This window comes from Schistocerca cancellata, chromosome 1 (assembly GCF_023864275.1).
Source record: "Schistocerca cancellata isolate TAMUIC-IGC-003103 chromosome 1, iqSchCanc2.1, whole genome shotgun sequence".
Classification (NCBI taxonomy): Eukaryota; Metazoa; Arthropoda; class Insecta; order Orthoptera; family Acrididae; genus Schistocerca; species Schistocerca cancellata.
In genome coordinates, this window is record NC_064626.1 from 1,047,943,279 (window position 1) to 1,047,961,587 (window position 18,309).

The 18,309-nt window shown below is 41.0% G+C and overlaps 1 protein-coding gene across 1 annotated transcript in view; it reads left to right on the plus strand.

Annotated features, from left to right (window-relative positions):
• The window catches only part of LOC126090345 (S-phase kinase-associated protein 2), a 128,165-nt gene that overhangs the window by 79,355 nt on the left and 30,501 nt on the right, over nt 1-18,309 (plus strand). Inside the window, exon 6 of the mRNA XM_049906980.1 lies at nt 15,911-16,091. Within this exon, the coding sequence (XP_049762937.1) occupies nt 15,911-16,091 (181 nt within the window). The remainder of the gene's footprint in view (nt 1-15,910; nt 16,092-18,309) is intronic.

Consider the following 18,309-nt stretch of genomic DNA (forward strand, 5'->3'; position numbering starts at 1 on the left):
GGATTGAGAAAAAAAGTTAGAAGAAATTGACGAAATCTTGTGGGTTACCAGTTACCGTACACCACATGGTGATGTGTAGTGAAGAACAGACAATTTGTAGAATATAACTAATGGTTTGAGAGAAAATTCACCTTAGGTGCATGGGGAAAAATGAAGACACAGTAGTGTTGTATTTCACAGATCCAGCAGCAGCTTATAATTAGGACTGGTTTCTTTCTCCTCTAAATCTTCTCTAATTCCGTACATAATGCTAAATGGTTTTCCCATAACCTCTCCAGTTATTTGTCTCAATGATCACCTAATTTCTACCCCCTCCCGCAAGTTCTGCTCGTGGTTTGTTCCTTGCAATTATGTCCGTAATACAAAGGGAACAAACACCTACACCAAAACTATATTTTCTGCCTCTAAACACACTTAATTCCTACATCTGAGTTTTAACCCTAAGCACTGACTACCTTCTCTGACATAATGTCCAGGTGTCCTGTTGTGGCTGTTATACCCTGTGTGCGCAGCTGTATCATGTGAAAACCAGTTCTTTCCACTTACCACATTCAAGGGGGGGACATCATCAGCTGTGGAAATGCTGCCTTGTGCTACAGCAGAAATCAAACCTTTTTGCTCAGGAGCCAGTACCAACATTGTGGGGTGGTGCCTTGAGCTGCATATTGCAGTTTTTATCAATTGAGAACTTACATAAATTGTAATGAGCACACAATAGACTAGCTGTAGTAAGGGCGCAACACTTGACAGCCAGCCCAGCTAGTACTGATTGTTAAAAATTGGCACCATTCCTAACACTTAGTGTCAACTGTTCCCCATTTCAGATTGCTGCCAACCTTAGTGATCCCAGAGTTGTGACACTGTAACATTGTCAGACAGTGTTGTCTGTGTTAGCAGACAATTAATTACTTAACAACAGTAAATGCCTTCTTCTTCTTACAGCATGTCAGCTGTGTGTAGGTCTACTCTATACAAGTTTCCTCCATTCTGCCCTCTCCGGCACACTTCCTGTTCTTCCAGTTTCCATCCTAAGGACATGTCCAAGCCAGGCTATTCTCCTACTTTTGTTCTTACAATGTTCGCTCCTTGTATGAGGCGATCCAGCTCAGTATTTGTATTAGATCTCCAGAAACCATTGTTATCTTGAACTATCCCATAGAGCTCGCACAGAACCCTACATTCTAATGTACTAAGCTGCTGCTCATCAGTACTTTGTGACCGTGTTATGATATCTAGGAACAACAACAATAAGAATAAAACTATACTTATCTTTAAATCGATTATGCAGTATGAAACGGTCACAGATGTTTTCTAAAGGCCTTGAATGTTATTTTTCTTCTACACATTGCATTTTATTGCAACAACCTCAATTAATTTAATGTTCCTTGCTACAAATTAGTACTGCATATGAAAAAAACTGTGTAATGCGCATTCATGAATCCATGTAACTTCTGTGGAAAAAGTTATACCATGTCAGGAAATCTGTACTAGGCACACAGGCCCGTGATATCTACTGGAAGACAAACCACAAAACATTCCTGCTCTCTTACACTCTAAACTGGCAGTGGCCAAGCTACTTACCCCTCGGCCCTGAGGTAAGCGGCCAGCTTTACACAGCTTATGGCAGAGTTCACTAACGTCAATTAAAATTTAGTATGTTGTGAAATATTACTCTCTCTGTAAGTATTTTTGTTTGTTACTGAGCAGGAAAATTGCACTTAATGAGAGAGAACTGTGATTTTAATAAGCTGTTAGTGTTAGTTGACATTTCTGGAATGGGGTAAAAGTTGATAGATGCATGTCAGTACAAAATACAGTTGAGATCCACATGCCGCAAGAATACTGGATTGGGGCACATGCGGCCCACAAGCTGCCGTTTGATGACTACTGTGCCACAGCTTGTAGCAATAGAGTGCACTGCTGATGGTAGGATACCACACTGTAGAATGGTACAGCTGCATTATTGCAGGGCCTAGCGGCAGAATTATGTAGGTGGCTGGCCTGCATACCCTTGCAGGTTGCAATGGTCTGATTGAGGCCAATGCCGGAACAACTGTTACACAATGTGTAAATATTGACCTTAACAATTAATGCTTTATCTTTTACTGAAACACTAAATGGTACAAAATCCATGGTAAAATTCAGGGTGAAATTTCAGAACATTTTGAAATTGAAACAGGAATGAGACAAGCTGATGGACTCCCTCCATTGCTTTCCAACTGTGTCTTAGTAGTAGTACTGTATTTAAACAGAGTAGAAGACGACCCTTCTTTTTCTCAAGAAGCTTCTTGAGAAAATTCTATTTTTAACATATTTTGACTAATCAGTTACAAAATTTTGACAAAGTATCTGCCTAAAAAGTCAACATTATACCTGTTCTAAATTTGTCCCCTTTATTGTCTACATTTGAATAATACAAGAAGAAATAAAATAAACAAAGAGAAACAGTTTACATTAATTTGCGGACCATTTTCTTTCCTACATATTTTGCTTTCTAATCCTGCTATCTGTGGTTTCACAATTTTTAATCATCGTGCAAATAGCACAGTGTGAAATTTATATCTTTGATTCCCATATCTTTGGCTGTTTCTTCTGAATGTTGATTTCCGAGGTTGTGGTTTCTGTGGGACCAGAGAACACATCAATTTTAATTTGAACACATCAGATTTTGCTACTATACTGACATAATGGTAGTGGCTCTTGCTTTCAAATGTATTGTCTGCTCACCACTCTCTCATTGTTTCCATAGAACCAGCAGCTGACACGACGACTTGAGTTTCCATCATAAGTCAGCTGAGTGTTGACAGCATTGCAACACGAAACACACACACACACACACACACACACACACACACACACACACACACCACTGGCCCCATCTAGATTTTTGCAGTCTCCTGAACACATGAAAACTATGTTGAGTTTTTGTCCAATTTTAAATTCAATTCAGACTACAAATGGATTCAGGCAAACTGCAGTTTAAACATTGTAAATGTTCCCAAAATCCAAAGTACAGGTATAGATTCCCACAGTTAGTAATATGACATAATTTGCTGCTAGCTCACTGCTCCCCTCTATGCACTTGTCTACTTCTTAGCCAAAACTGGAACCAGTGTTCCTCCTCCAACCCTTCTATAGTGCTGTGCTTGAGCAACTGTGAAATATGAACCGCAATATCTTCTAGGTTGCAGGTCATAGGTAACAGCAACTAATACGTAAATAAGATCTCGTACTTTGTTCGTTTCTTTGAGCTACTCATGAGTGGTACTATCTCCACAACGGGTCTTTACACTGCAATTTATTCTCGTGACAATAATCACAGTTAATAGGATTTATTGTGTTTTTTAAACATGTATTATAGATTAATTTTCCTTATGGTTTCATCTGAATGTCACCATAATGTTCTAAAGCTGATTCAAAGCTGGTAGCATTTTTACCTGGTATTAATACGTGAACAGCGAATGAATGTATTTGCAACCTACTTAATAAATTATTACAGTCTCTCATAAGCAAATAAAATACTGATCTGGGTTCAGAATAAAGTAATATTTCTTGAAGGACATTATTTCTAATTTTGAATGTTACTTATTCTTAAAAAGCAGCATTCATTTTTGTACATGGCATCCATAGATGTATGAACTTTTACTCCAAACCTGTTCAGGTACAACAAGAGTTTGTGAGATAGAATTTAGTGCTATTCCCTCCTGTGCCTCACAAAATTGTCGAATTTTAAGCAGATCAACAGATTTTTTGTAGTGGCTAGTTCATAGTTTCTTGTGTATTGTGTGTACTATGGCGTGAGAATAAAGTGTCGTGTGACTGTTCGAGCACCATCGATATTGTATCAAGCACTTCAGAAAATCTTGAGCCTGTTGGAACACAAGTATCATTTGCCCAGCCCTTCAGATTTCTTCAAAATAAAGCTGCACATGACCTCGATAACCAAAGCTTCATCTGTAAATGTAAGACAATCCCTATATACTCTATTAAACTACGTCAAAATGTTAGCATCCGCAGCAATCATTTAATCTGCAGATGTAAGATAACCCTGTATTTTTCAAATGACAAATCTGGGAAAAAACTGTCTTATATTCAGGTAAACATGATAATCCAAGTGTGGCAGAAACTAAAATCAGTTAAAAATGAATGAACCAGTCAAATTAGGAACAAGACAATATTAGGATAGAATGCTCAGCTTTTTCAGACAACCTGGCAGTTCCATGTCACGACAGTGAAACAGCAGAAAAAATAGAAATTCTTGAAGGAACAGTGGGAAGAGTAGGCTTAAAATTCAGCACTTTTCAAAAAACTTTTACTTACTTTGGGGGCACTTCGATATAAGAGATTTTTCACAGTAGCAAAGATTAAAAAGTGCTCATAGTTCTTAAGGTTGTCATTTTAGAGCCCATATTTATGAGACATTTTTGTTTTAATGTGTGGAACATGTCCACAAAGGTTTCTCGTAACACACTACATTGTATGAGGAAAAAAGATACATGTCCAACAACAACCTGCTATCTACAATTCTGAAAACTAATATGGGAAAATTTGAGTTCAATTAAAGTATTTACTGTATTTTATGGATTGTAAGATGTTATGGACTATAAGATGCATCTTAATTTCAGGCATTTTTAAAAATTTTACAATTTTTATTTGATTACAAAACCAGATAGTCTTAGGTCATAAAACTGAACTGACCTTTAAAATCCTGGAAAGTAATGTGTGTGTGTGTGTGTGTGTGTGTGTGTGTGTGTGTGTGTGTGTGTGTGTGGCGCGCGCGCGCACACACACACACACACACACACACACACACACACACACACACACACACACACACAGTGTCACCCAGAACTGTGCGTCAGGGGAGACTTACTGGCTCTTTCCTTCTCATCCTGTCTGGTAAGTCTTCCCTGACCCACAGTTCTCGGTGACTATTCAGAAATCCACCCCTTTTCCTTCACCCCTCTTCCTTCCCCTTCAACCCTTCTGCCAGGAGGTGGTGCCACTGGCTCAGAAAGCTTCTGCAAGTATAACTTTCTTGTGTGTGTGTGTGTGTGTGTGTGTGTGTGTGTGTGTGTGTGTGTGTGTGTGCTGCCATCACTTGATGAGTAGGCTTTATCTTTCCAATTACATTGTTGTGTTGCTTGATTGTAGGTAGTTTCAAAGCTACCTCTGGAATGAATTCATGTTGGGTTTCATCCATTTGTTCCATTTCTCTTGTTTACACTTTAAATGATTCATTTATTGAGACATGAAGAGGTTACAGTTGTGAAGTAAGTCCTCCCAGAATAACAGCAAGCTCTGTATTTTCCTTTTTTGTTTCTCGTTAATAGAATTTTTCAAACGACTAGTAAACTGATCTAGCACAAGAAGAGAACTTCTATTCAATAAAGCACCTTTCCTTATCTCCCAAAATGTTGATCCATAATTTCATACCAGCCTTGTCCGTCCAATACTTGTAATGTACGTGAACACCACCTGGTGGTATTTTGGAAGGTTTTGGCATAGTTTTGTGCTTGACAATTATTGTTGGATTAAGATTAGTATCAGCACAACATCAAAGGACAACAGTGTAGTGCATTTCTTGTCCACTTTTTTCATAGTAATAGTTTTAGCACCTTTCATGCCAACAGTTCTGTTATTTGGCACATCAAATGTCAGAAGTACATATTTGCTATTTGGCTTAGTTCCACGTTGATTTTCTTTTGATGTTGAATAATAAAGTGACAGAAACAGATTACTCTTTATACTCTTTATGGCATTTTCTGAGATATTTTGGTTTTGGTTCGCATGCTAAGTACATGACGCTTCGTAAACCTGTACCAACAACTCCACCCTTACACTATAGCGCTAACTTAAGAGTGTGTATTTGAATCATTTTTTTAAATTAATTTCAATGCCATTTTGATGGTATGCTTGAATCCATTTCAATACGTGCTCTTCTAGTTTTGGCGATTTTGGATTCAGTGCTCTATTTGCGCATTTAGTCTTCCTAAATTTTTTCAGTCCTATGCTAGTCCACCAATCGTGAATGGTTTTTTTCTGTTGGTGGGGGACTGAAGTGCCACTCAGCTGCTCTGTTACCGTGTTCTGCACATGCTATTAATTTAAATTTGTAGCCCACATCATATGAATACCTTTTTATTTTTTCCATTACAAAAGTAGCTACTATCACTTTCAATTCAGGATGCCAAATTAAAAACCTTTCAGCCAAACCTTCCTTTACTTGGCAACCAGTTTCAGTGTTTCGATACGCCATCTTCAGGCCCCTGACTCGCGTGTAGGAAGATTCTACCTCGGTTGTGATCAAAATAGGCCAGCAATACTGGTATTCGTAGATTTGCTATAGCGATCACTTCAGCCCTCAAGATAGCATATTAAAATGCTGAATGTGGTTGCCAAATAAAATAAAGTTGGAAACTAGATGGCTGAAGGGTGTTTATTTTGACATCCTGTATCAAACAGCTGAGTCCTGCAACCATCTCTGCAAAGATGAATGTAGACTTTGTTCAATTTCACTGGTGCTGTAGACTGCAATGATGCATCATAGGCTAGATAGTGTTCCGGGTTTTTGATGACGGTGCAGGAGGAGAAGACTGTTAGCGAGCTTGTGAATCCCCGCAACTCATGTTGGTCGCATTGGTGCTCTGCTGCTACCAGTTGAATCCAATGTTGCCAGATAAAGATAGGTTTTACACATCATTGAATATATGGCCATTTTTAAAAGTGACAGGAATTTAAAATCAAACACTGGACATTTTTATATTAGAGTATGATGGAACGTGAATTTCGGAGACAATTTTTCGAAGGAAGAAGTCCATGTTATAGTCCATAAAATACAGTATGTGGCAAGTTTTCAAAATGCTGGCATTGCATGCACTGTAGTGGAAGTCATTTTCTGTATCATATGAGACTGCTCTAACTATGCTACTCTACTATTATTTATATTGTGCCAGAGATTTTTTCAGTTTATGTGTGGATGCTTGTGCTCAGTTGGGTTGTGTGTGGATTCCATTGTGAGCATAGCAGATAGTTTGGCTGTGGTGACAACATGGATCAGAATTCATTAATTGTAAGTAGAACTTAGGTACATGATCCAGTTCTGATTTATAGTGGCAGGATTTATTGGAGTTGTCTTATCTAGTGGCTCACAGGTAAACAGTTCCCTCTTCTGTGCTGTTGGGTGGTTGTTGTGTTGTATCTGTGTTTCTGCAGAGGAATAAAGCCTCGCATTGTTGTTGGATGCTTAAACACCAGTAGTCCTTGCGGACATCTGAGTTGAGTAGTTTTGAAGGCAACATAGAAGGTATTACCTTGCCTCAAATACCAAGTGGTGCAAACAAGGATTCGTAGTGTCATATGGTATGGGATGCAGTGAAATATAATCTGCTATACACATAAATATTGGCCACTGAAATTTTCTGTATACAGTTCAGATTCTGGTAGTATGTTCCTAGAAAGCTGTCATAGTATTGAGCTTCTCATTGATTTGTGTTCGTCGTTTGGGGTTCTAAGTGATTACCATTCTCAGTTGCTTTCTGGTGTCCGTCTGCTGTGACCAGATGGACTGAATGTAACAGATGGGTTTCCTTTTCACCCACTTTTGCTTCACTTGCTGTAGTGTACATAGTAAGCATGAGTGTGTGCTTGCAACAACTCTGCAGCTATTGCATGAAGTGAAGTGTCACAGATAATGGGCATCTCTGTTCTATGGCTTGTTTCATCTTGATGGGTTGTATTAAATGTCAGTCTATTTTTATTTTGGAATGGGTGCCAGTAATGCCTTGTTCAGTTATTTTGGTTGCTTTCTTGCTGAAGCGCATTCTAGTTACTTAAAGCAGAAACACACACTCCATGAAGTTTGTAGCATGCAACTTTCAGCTCATCACATTGTGGCAACATGTGTCCTATATACTGATATTAGGGCAGTCCTCAGTCTCGATGGAGATCTGCCCACCATCCTCACAGATACTGAGTCCAGTGTTAAAAAGAGTGGTGAAATTTTGTGAACTGTCAGGGCTCCTCCCTAAATTGTTGGGGAAAGGAGGCAGACTTTAATACATTATGAACTGTTCCGCATGCAGGGACAGCCTTCGTCCCCATCCGTGAGATTAGCATGCTGACTTTTCGTCAGGGTGCTGATGAGCATGATGTCAAGTGCCCCTCACCTTAAATCATCGTGATATTCCAGTGGTAAAATAGCCCCCCATTAGGATCTCCAGGTGGGGATTACTCAGGAGGAGGTTGTTATCAGGAGAAAAAAAACTGGATTTCTACAGAAGGTTAGAAAATTTAAAAAAGAAAATGGATAGGTTAAAGTTATAGTGGAAGTCAGTGAAGTTTGGTGGCAGGAGGAACAGGACTTCTGTCAGGTGAATGCAGGATTATAAATACACAATCAAATACGAGTAGTGCAAGAGTCAGTTTAATGATGAATAAAATAGGAAATGCAGGTAAGCTAGTATGAGCAGCATAGGGAACACACATGCCAACTAGCCCAGCAGATGACGAAGAGATTGAAAAAATGTATTATGAGGTAAAAGAAATTAAATAGTTGAGGGAGCTGACGAGGGACTGGAATTCGATAGTAGGATACTGCATAGCATACCATTCATTTCTGGGATCATTTCAAAGAATATGATTGAGTTCCTGCAACTGTCTTCCATCTTTTGGACTGACTGTATGAAAACTTGCACTATTTTATTCAAGACCAGGAAGATCTCATTTTAAACTTCGAAAGGCATTTCAAGGAGGAGTGGACATATTTGCACCACTGGAAGGCTTCACAGAAAGGCATCCATCTCATTCACTGACGTTTTATCACATTACATATAAGAAAAAAATTTTAAATTATTTTCAGATTTGTCTAATGGGTCACCAGGCCGAGATTCCTGACATCTGTTAACACAACATTACAGTAATACAAATGGAAGACACAAAAGTTAGGGGTCCACTGATAGTGATGTGGAAGCAAAAAGTAAAAAATGTAACTTCTGTCTAGTTCATGTTTTTCAGTAAGAATCTTTTCCCATGAACATTAGCTTTCTTACTTTGTGATGAGTGCTTGAAAGGTCATGAAAAAGGAATAAAAATTTGTTCATTTCATTGTCTAAAAGGCTTCTGTTTCTTGTTTACCACCTAAGTAGGACCTAAATCTTCTCATTTAGTTTTCAGTTAGTGGTCTATGTCACAGTCTGTAAGTGTGTGATCCGCTAAAAATTTGTGATCAAAAGCTTCCTGTGGTAACCGATCAATAACAACTTAAAATGGTATTATAGTTATGCGAGAGTTCTTGTTCTGACCACCACTTGTTGGAATAAATAATTAACTGCTTGAATTTTGAAGCCAAGCCACTTAGATGTGTTACAAAGCACAATACCACCAAGTCATCTCCTCAGTTGTCATCCTTCGCTACACTTTTAACTGTATGGTTATCCTCCTTGGGATAGTGTACAGTCATAATAAAAGTCTATAGAACATGTTTGTAGAATGCCACACTACTTTGAGAGAGTGATAAAAACTCTGATTCATGGCACAAGTAACAGTTCTTTTATTGCTATCAGTTTAAGCACTTTCCTTATTAATGGCATTCAGCTTGTATGCTGTCAGTCAGTACTTAATGAAGTCATTTCTTTCAGAGGGTCTGACTTCTGTTGGTCTGATGCTTGAGAAATTTACATGTGGAGCTTATCACAAGCATGGCAAACATCCTTCAGTGGTTTCTTGATATGAATATTCAGCTGGTGAAACAGTTTTGGATACACAGCTAAATGTACGGGCTGCTCAGGCTCAACATGTGTGGGTGTGTTGTTTGTAGTGAGGTGGGAGGTAAGGTTTAACTTTTTCTTGTATAGTGACTTCCGTATAATGATGTAGTGTTTATGCGCTACATTCCTTACAGCCTTGCCATCTGTGGATATAATCTGCAGTGGAAAGCAGGTGGTGCTGAAATATACTGATAACCTTACCAGAGCCTTCACTGTCGGCTCATCCATAAACAAATCTCTTGTGCCGTCTGCTCCTCTGAACCGAGCGAGGTGGCGCAGTGGTTAGCACACTGGACTCGCATTCGGGAGGACGACGGTTCAATCCCGTCTCCGGCCATCCTGATTTAGGTTTTCCGTGATTTCCCTAAATCGCTTCAGGCAAATGCCGGGATGGTTCCTTTGAAAGGGCACGGCCGATTTCCTTCCCCATCCTTCCCTCACCCGAGCTTGCGCTCCGTCTCTAATGACCTCGTTGTCGACGGGACGTTAAACACTAATATCCTCCTCCTCTGCTCCTCTGACGCCAGTAAACCTGTTAACTAGCCTCCAACCAGTATTCTTCTGATCATCCAGCATCACTGTGACATTGAAAAGCTCACCATATCCTCCACCAGGGTTTAGACTACCTTTTGTCATCCCCTGAGATAAGGGATATCCTACTCACATCCCCCAAAGTAGTGTTCCACCACACACGCAACCTAGAGACCATCCTTGTCCATACCTGTTCCAAAGCTGCATCCCATGGGTCACTCACTTGTGGTTGGCCCAAGTGCAGAACCTGTCACACCCCCACCTACCACGTGCTACTGTGGTACAATCATGGACTTTCCTTTCCAATAAAAGGCAGGGATATGTGTGAAAACATATCACCTGTGCTGCAATTACTGTACAGCATTCTATGCAGGCATGACACGTAACCAATTCTGTATTCTCATGAATGGCCACCACCAAATAGTAGCAAACTGCAAACTTGGCCATCCAGTTACCAAACAGGCTGAATACCATAGCACAAATGACTTCAGCAGCTGCTTCATTATGGAGGCCCTACAGATACTCCTTTCTAGTGTAAGTTACTCTGAACTGCGCAGATGGGAATTCTCTCTTCATCAAATCCTGTGTGCTCTCAATCCCCTTGGCCTAAATCTCCCCTGTGATGTGGGTGTGCATGATGTTTTTTTCCTATCCTCAGTGCTCTTTGCATCTTGTTATGCAAATGTGGAGTCATCTGTCCAAAGAACTGCCTGTTTCCCACTACCCCCATTTTGTATCCTCCTCTACCGTCTCTCCTCATCTCCCTTCAGCTCAGGCAACTGCTTTTATTGATCAGGTACCAATAATCAGTAGTGCCATGGCCACAGGAGTGTGAGAGAGACTGTGTGTGACGGTGGGTACTTCTGCTAGAAAAAGATGCATGAAAGTGTTAATGTCGTTGTCTGTTACGTGTTTTTATGCTCTATGCATCAGTCTAAGGTGACTGCCTTTCTTCTATTTTTCACATTACATTTTACATATTACTCCATCCAGGAGTTTCCATTATTGTTAAATTATAACTAATTTAACTTCAACTTGTTCCATAAATATTTATTTATCTTCACATTTCTAGTGAAAGGCACGTTCTAATTCCCGAAAATACATGCGAAAACTTTAGTTTTCTGGCTGTAGAAGTATCAGATGAGCTGTTCGACAAACAGTTTGTTTTATTTTTTCAAACAAGTTAGTGTTCTCTTTCTGCTTCAGTGACCTCCCATGTGCTTGGTCAAATGCATTTTCTGTTGTCACCAAAACCAAAAATACACTGCTGACCACCCAAAATGCAACATTCTGAAGGAAGCAACCAAATCTGGTGAAATTTGCAGCACGTTTTTCTGGCAGTGAGAGCTGCGCGTGATTATCATTTCAGCGAAGGTACACATCATGGGTGCCAGTAATGGCATGTGCAAGCTCTACATAAAGAGGAAATAGATGGGCATGTGGACATACTGGAATTGTTCTTTCATGCAGTTGTTTTGCATAAGCAGCTTCAGTATGCCTCACAGAAGACAGCAAGCATCATTAGTGCATGTTTTGGAGTTAGACCGAGAAGAAATAGTTGCCTGCAGGGATTGTGGTTTATCCTCCAGAGACATGGGTGATAGTGTCAGACAGAACCAAGCAACTGCTAGATGCAGGGAGGAACGATAGACTGATGGGACCAATGGAACCTCCTTGTTGCACCAGTACACGTGACCACAAGCATATTGCGTGCATGGCATTGATGGATTGCTCTGCCACATCGTGAACCATATAAAAACAAATCCAGTCCATTGCACAACAAGCAATGTCCACACATACCATTCAGCATTGTTTGTAGTAGAGCAGACTGTCCACAGGATGTTCATTGCCATGTTTACGGCTGAGTCAACACCAAAGACATTTGTGCTGGCAATGGTGCGATGAATAACAGATGTGGACAAGAAAATGGAACAACATTCTTTTCTGACAAATCCCAACTCTGCTTGCACCACTATGATGATTGGATTAGTCTCTTGACAGATTGTGTTGAGAGACTGTTGAACTGTTGCCTTATGCATTGCCACACTGGTCCTGCAGCTGGTATTATTTGGGGTCGTATTTGATTCCACTCCTACACCCCCTAGTACGCATTGCCAGTACTCTAACCAGCTCTGAAATGCTGGAGCCTGAGCTTGCGGACAGCCACATTGCAACAGGATAATGCACAATCACGTGTGGCATGCAGTGTTAAAGTTAAAGATAACTTTGTCACTCATCGGATTGTGCTGCTGTCTTGGCTTCCCTTTCCTCCGTATCTGGTTGATGACTGCAGAATGAATGCTACATCAGATCAACTTTGGCAATATGTGGAAGCAGTGTGAATTACTACACTGCATCAGCGCAACCAAAGCCCGTTTGAGTCAATGCTGAGATGTGCAGCAGTAGTTATAGCCAGCAACGGCAGCAACAGGCAGTATTGATTTCATCATTTTACTCACTTCATGGGGGCTGTATTTTCAACTGTGATTTTTGTACAGTGTATTATCCCCCAAATCTGACTGGCTGTGATATCTCTGGTCATTCTTGGTGTTGCATTTTTGATGGCCAGCAGTGAAGATTATCCTTCTACTTACGTTCTAAGGCTGCGCAATATTTCCAATGACCATCTTGTCCATTTTGGAGTCAGACTTTACTCTGCTTTTTCTCTTGATCAGCTTCTTCGTGTTTTCATTCTTGTCATATGGAACAACCAAAATTTCAGTGTCAATCAGGGCACTGCAGACTTTCATACAATCATCAAAGTGTACAGAATTGTCAAATGTCACATTTTTTCCCATCATGAGGATGGTCCCGGGTGTCATGATTAAGTGAATGAATTTCACTGCTCTCTTGTTGTGGCAGTTGGTTCTCTGGCTCATTGATGATCAACATTTATTGGAACAGTTCAAAACTGTCACAGTAACTTGTTTCCATGCTTACCAGTAATGATCATCACTGCCAAAACTTATGTTCAACATCATATTTAACACCATCCAACACAATTGTCTCAACTTATTTGCAGTACAAAGTTTGAAAATTCTGAATTAGTCTGTGGCCAAGCAGTTGTAATTTCAAGGAGGGGTTCTCGGGTAAACAGTAAGTACCACATTACCTGGAGGTGGTGGGATAGTGTAAACTGTGCAATTGTCTAGAAAATGCTCACTTTCACATCTGCTTCCCCATATTTTTGTCCAGGTTCAAGGGCCACTGTTGGAGCAATAACAGAGGAAATCATCTAATACCCATGAACTATCTAACGTTACCAGCTTTTATTACCACAAGACACTTCAGTTTCTTACACCCATCCATGTTCATTACAAGCAACAGTGCTAACCTTCTTTGTCATGTTTTCTCCCTTCCTGTAGAATGACACAGATCTTATCTTTGCCAGCAGCCAAATTACTTGATTTTTCCATGCTAAATAAACTGTCATCAGTGCTCACATTCTCACCATAAAGCATCATAAAAATTGTTTTTTTCTTTTTATTTCTTAACAAGGTACCCCTCACTAGCAGTGAATGACTTAGCCTTATCTACACTCCTGGAAATTGAAATAAGAACACCGTGAATTCATTGTCCCAGGAAGGGGAAACTTTATTGACACATTCCTGGGGTCAGATACATCACATGATCACACTGACAGAACCACAGGCACATAGACACAGGCAACAGAGCATGCACAATGTCGGCACTAGTACAGTGTATATCCACCTTTCGCAGCAATGCAGGCTGCTATTCTCCCATGGAGACGATCGTAGAGATGCTGGATATAGTCCTGTGGAACGGCTTGCCATGCCATTTCCACCTGGCGCCTCAGATGGACCAGCGTTCGTGCTGGACGTGCAGACCGCGTGAGACGACGCTTCATCCAGTCCCAAACATGCTCAATGGGGAACAGATCCGGAGATCTTGCTGGCCAGGGTAGTTGACTTACACCTTCTAGAGCACGTTGTGTGGCACGGATTACATGTGGACGTGCATTGTCCTGTTGGAACAGCAAGTTCCCTTGCCGGTCTAGGAATGGTAGAACGATGGGTTCGATGACGGTTTGGATGTACCGTGCACTATTCAGTGTCCCCTCGACGATCACCAGTGGTGTACGGCCAGTGTAGGAGATCGCTCCCCACACCATGATGCCGGGTGTTGGCCCTGTGTGCCTCGGTCGTATGCAGTCCTGATTGTGGCGCTCACCTGCACGGCGCCAAACACGCATACGACCATCATTGGCACCAAGGCAGAAGCGACTCTCATCGCTGAAGACGACACGTCTCCATTCGTCCCTCCATTCACGCCTGTCGCGACACCACTGGAGGCGGGCTGCACGATGTTGGTGCGTGAGCGGAAGACGGCCTAACGGTGTGCGGGACCGTAGCCCAGCTTCATGGAGACGGTTGCGAATGGTCCTCGCCGATACCCCAGGAGCAACAGTGTCCCTAAATTGCTGGGAAGTGGCGGTGCGGTCCCCTACGGCACTGCGTAGGATCCTACGGTCTTGGCGTGCATCCGTGCGTCGCTGCGGTCCGGTCCCAGGTCGACGGGCACGTGCACCTTCCGCCGACCACTGGCGACAACATCGATGTACTGTGGAGACCTCACGCCCCACGTGTTGAGCAATTCGGCGGTACGTCCACCCGGCCTCCCGCATGCCCACTATACGCCCTCGCTCAAAGTCCGTCAACTGCACATACGGTTCACGTCCACGCTGTCGCGGCATGCTACCAGTGTTAAAGACTGCGATGGAGCTCCGTATGCCACGGCAAACTGGCTGACACTGACGGCGGCGGTGCACAAATGCTGCGCAGCTAGCGCCATTCGACGGCCAACACCGCGGTTCCTGGTGTGTCCGCTGTGCCGTGCGTGTGATCATTGCTTGTACAGCCCTCTCGCAGTGTCCGGAGCAAGTATGGTGGGTCTGACACACCGGTGTCAATGTGTTCTTTTTTCCATTTCCAGGAGTGTATAAGCATATACCGTAACCTCCAATAGGCATATTCTGCCACTCTGTGTCCTACGGGCCCAATAAACTACTGCTTTTCTGTGATAGACCAACTCCTTTGAAGATAGTTTTACTACATAATTTATGTACTGTGATATGTTACATATTGTTGAGTAAGCAAAGGGATATTGCAGTGGCTTGAAAGACTACCAGAACAGTTAAGTGTTGGATAGGTACTGGCTTTGAATAAGTGTTTTCTGTTTCCTGGTGATGTGTTGTGACAACCATTTCAATTTGAGTGCACCAGAACACAAGATTTCTTTGATTTATTGGGGCTTTTTTGCAAAAGCACAAGCAATTACTGAATTTATTGAGGAATTTGATTCATCAGGGTTTGAATTAGGAAGAGTAGATTTAATACCCTATTGATAAAGTTATTCCCTGGAAGGAAATACTATTATCTTATTTTTCTTTTTTTTTTTTTTTTTTTTTTGTCTTACAACTTTCCAACCAAAGAAAAGTGAATTTCTTACATAATCCATACACCATCATCTATTACCTTATTTGTTACATTGAAATTACAGGCATTAAGAATCTGTCTCCCCCATTGTTAACTGTGGTGATTTTTATGTGACATTTCTCACAATAGTAAATTGATTTGTATATATTTCCCTAGGAATGGCCCAGCTCCTGTCAGCATGTCACTTGCTGCGCAAACTTAGTTTAGAGAATTGTTTTTTGAATGCTGATTGCTGTGCAGCCATTGGTGAGAATTCTGGTTTGGAAGTCCTTAACATGTCTGGCTGTGAAGGTGTGAATGAGAGAGGAATTACCAGTATAATCACTGGTTGCTCCAGGTACGTTTGTTTAGCATTGTGTAGATAGACTGTATATCAGTGATATAAGTAAACATTAACTTTAATATTTTCCCTTGCCTGTCCACAACAGTAGATCATAAACTATGTTTTGGTTCTTTTCAACCATCATTTTATTATCTGAAGCAAAAGAGAATTTGTATGCCAGTAATAAATCAATACAGCACAAGAAATTAAAGTAATAAAGTTAACTACATTTAAATATTTTGCTTTCTTAGCTTTTAAGTGAAACCTCAGAGAGGAAAGGATGTAAATGTTTTGCTAGCTCATATTTGAAAGTATTGGACGTTGTCGCTCAGTGAGACTTCAGTCAGCCCCAGGCATTTAGAATGAGCCCATTTCCTCTGTACCTGGTCAGCTGAAAAACTTTCACGCCAAACATCACCACCACGTGGAGTAATAAGCATACAAAATAAAGCTGTTCTATTCTACACTTGTTTATTAATATATTTGACTTTCACATCCATAGCTTCCACCTAAGTCGCAAAATGTGTTCAGAACGTAACACAAGGTGTTGCTATAACATTGCACCATATTTAACTGAAAGTTGTTGTTTGCTGAACTGAGAGTGTTAAATGGTTTGACTGGAAATACTCTCTTCTTGAAGCAATGATTAAGAGTGCAGCATGGGTTTTAAAATTTGTTAGGAATCGGGGCTTGCCTCAAATTGTTAGGGAACAGATTTAGCAGTTGATTGGCTAGTTACTTCATATATTTTTTATATCGATACTCAGCTAGTCACATGTGCCCCCAGGAAAGATTGAGCCTAACTAACCTTAATTTCACAAAGTAATATTTTATGTTAAAATTGCCATCATTTTGCATGGAAGGACATGTTCTTGAGTGTACTTGGTACCACAACCACTGTCATTCATACTTTTATTCTTTGTTTTAATATATTTCTTATTTTAAAGTGTAAAAAATTTTAAATGTATAAAAAGTAACCTTTGTGTTTTAAGGCTACCCATCCAATGTAGGTTTTTTTAACTAAGATGATGATAATGAGATGGTGTTGGCATTTGAGTGTTGGCTCTCTGCATGTCTTGTAATGCATACTCTCTCAGAAACTGACATCATAAAACTTTGTCAGAAAACACTAATTTACACTGCTGGAAAAAAGTACAGTGCTCAAGGACTGTGGTCAGGAGCACTGAGGTATAAAATGTGTATACTGAAGAGTTCGTGTTGGTGATTCATCAAGTCAGATGGTGCTCAAGTGACCTGTCTGGGCACCCTCAGTTTGGACTCTGCGGGCAGTAACTGTGCCAAGTTTAGAGGTGAACAGTGTTGGCATAATTCATTGTAGGCTACAACTATACCCCACTAAATAGTAGATACTCCTGCTGAACAGCTTCAATCACTAGAAGTGGGTCCCATAGTGAGCATGTGGGAAGCTGGAGAGACATATCAACAGATTGCTGCACATATTGAGCACAGTGTATTGGTAGTGTCACTGCTTTCAACAGTTGTCTGCGGAACATTCCCACACCTGGTCCACAGGTTCTGAACATCTGTGTAGTACAGATGCATATAAAGATCTTTGCTGGCCTACAGATCATCCATGGATGTAATTTGGACACATGTTTCACCTCCTATGTCATCAGGGACCATTTGGCACCATCTGCTTGCGGCAGGATTAAGATAAAGGGTGCCTCTGGCCAGGCTGCCACTCATACCACAACACAGCCAAGGATGGCTACTCTGGTGTTGTGAAAGAGTTGACTAGAGAGTGGAATGGTGTGCTGCTGTTTTCACTAATGAGTGTAGGTTCTGTCTGTATGTGAATGATGGACATACCTTCTATGGCATAGACCTGGTGAGCTGCCTATTCCAGAGTGCATTTGCCCAAAACACACAGGTCTGATATCAGACTTTATGGTGTGGGGTGCCATCATTACAACTTGCAGTCACATTGATATTTCTACAGGGTAAACTAACCAGTGTCTGTTACTTTGCAGAGCCTATTAGCCCCACACCACTGCCATTTCTTCGACAGGAAGGTGACATATTCTTTCAGCAGGACAATGAATATCCACATACGGCTGCTGTGCCACAGCATTCCCTTTATGATGTCCAAGTGGCCTGACAAGCAAGGTCACATATGGAACATGATGAAATGGGGACTTACTACAACAAAAGTTGCGAGCTGCTAGGAACAATTTATAACAAGATGCCATTTAACACCTTCATGATAGTTTGC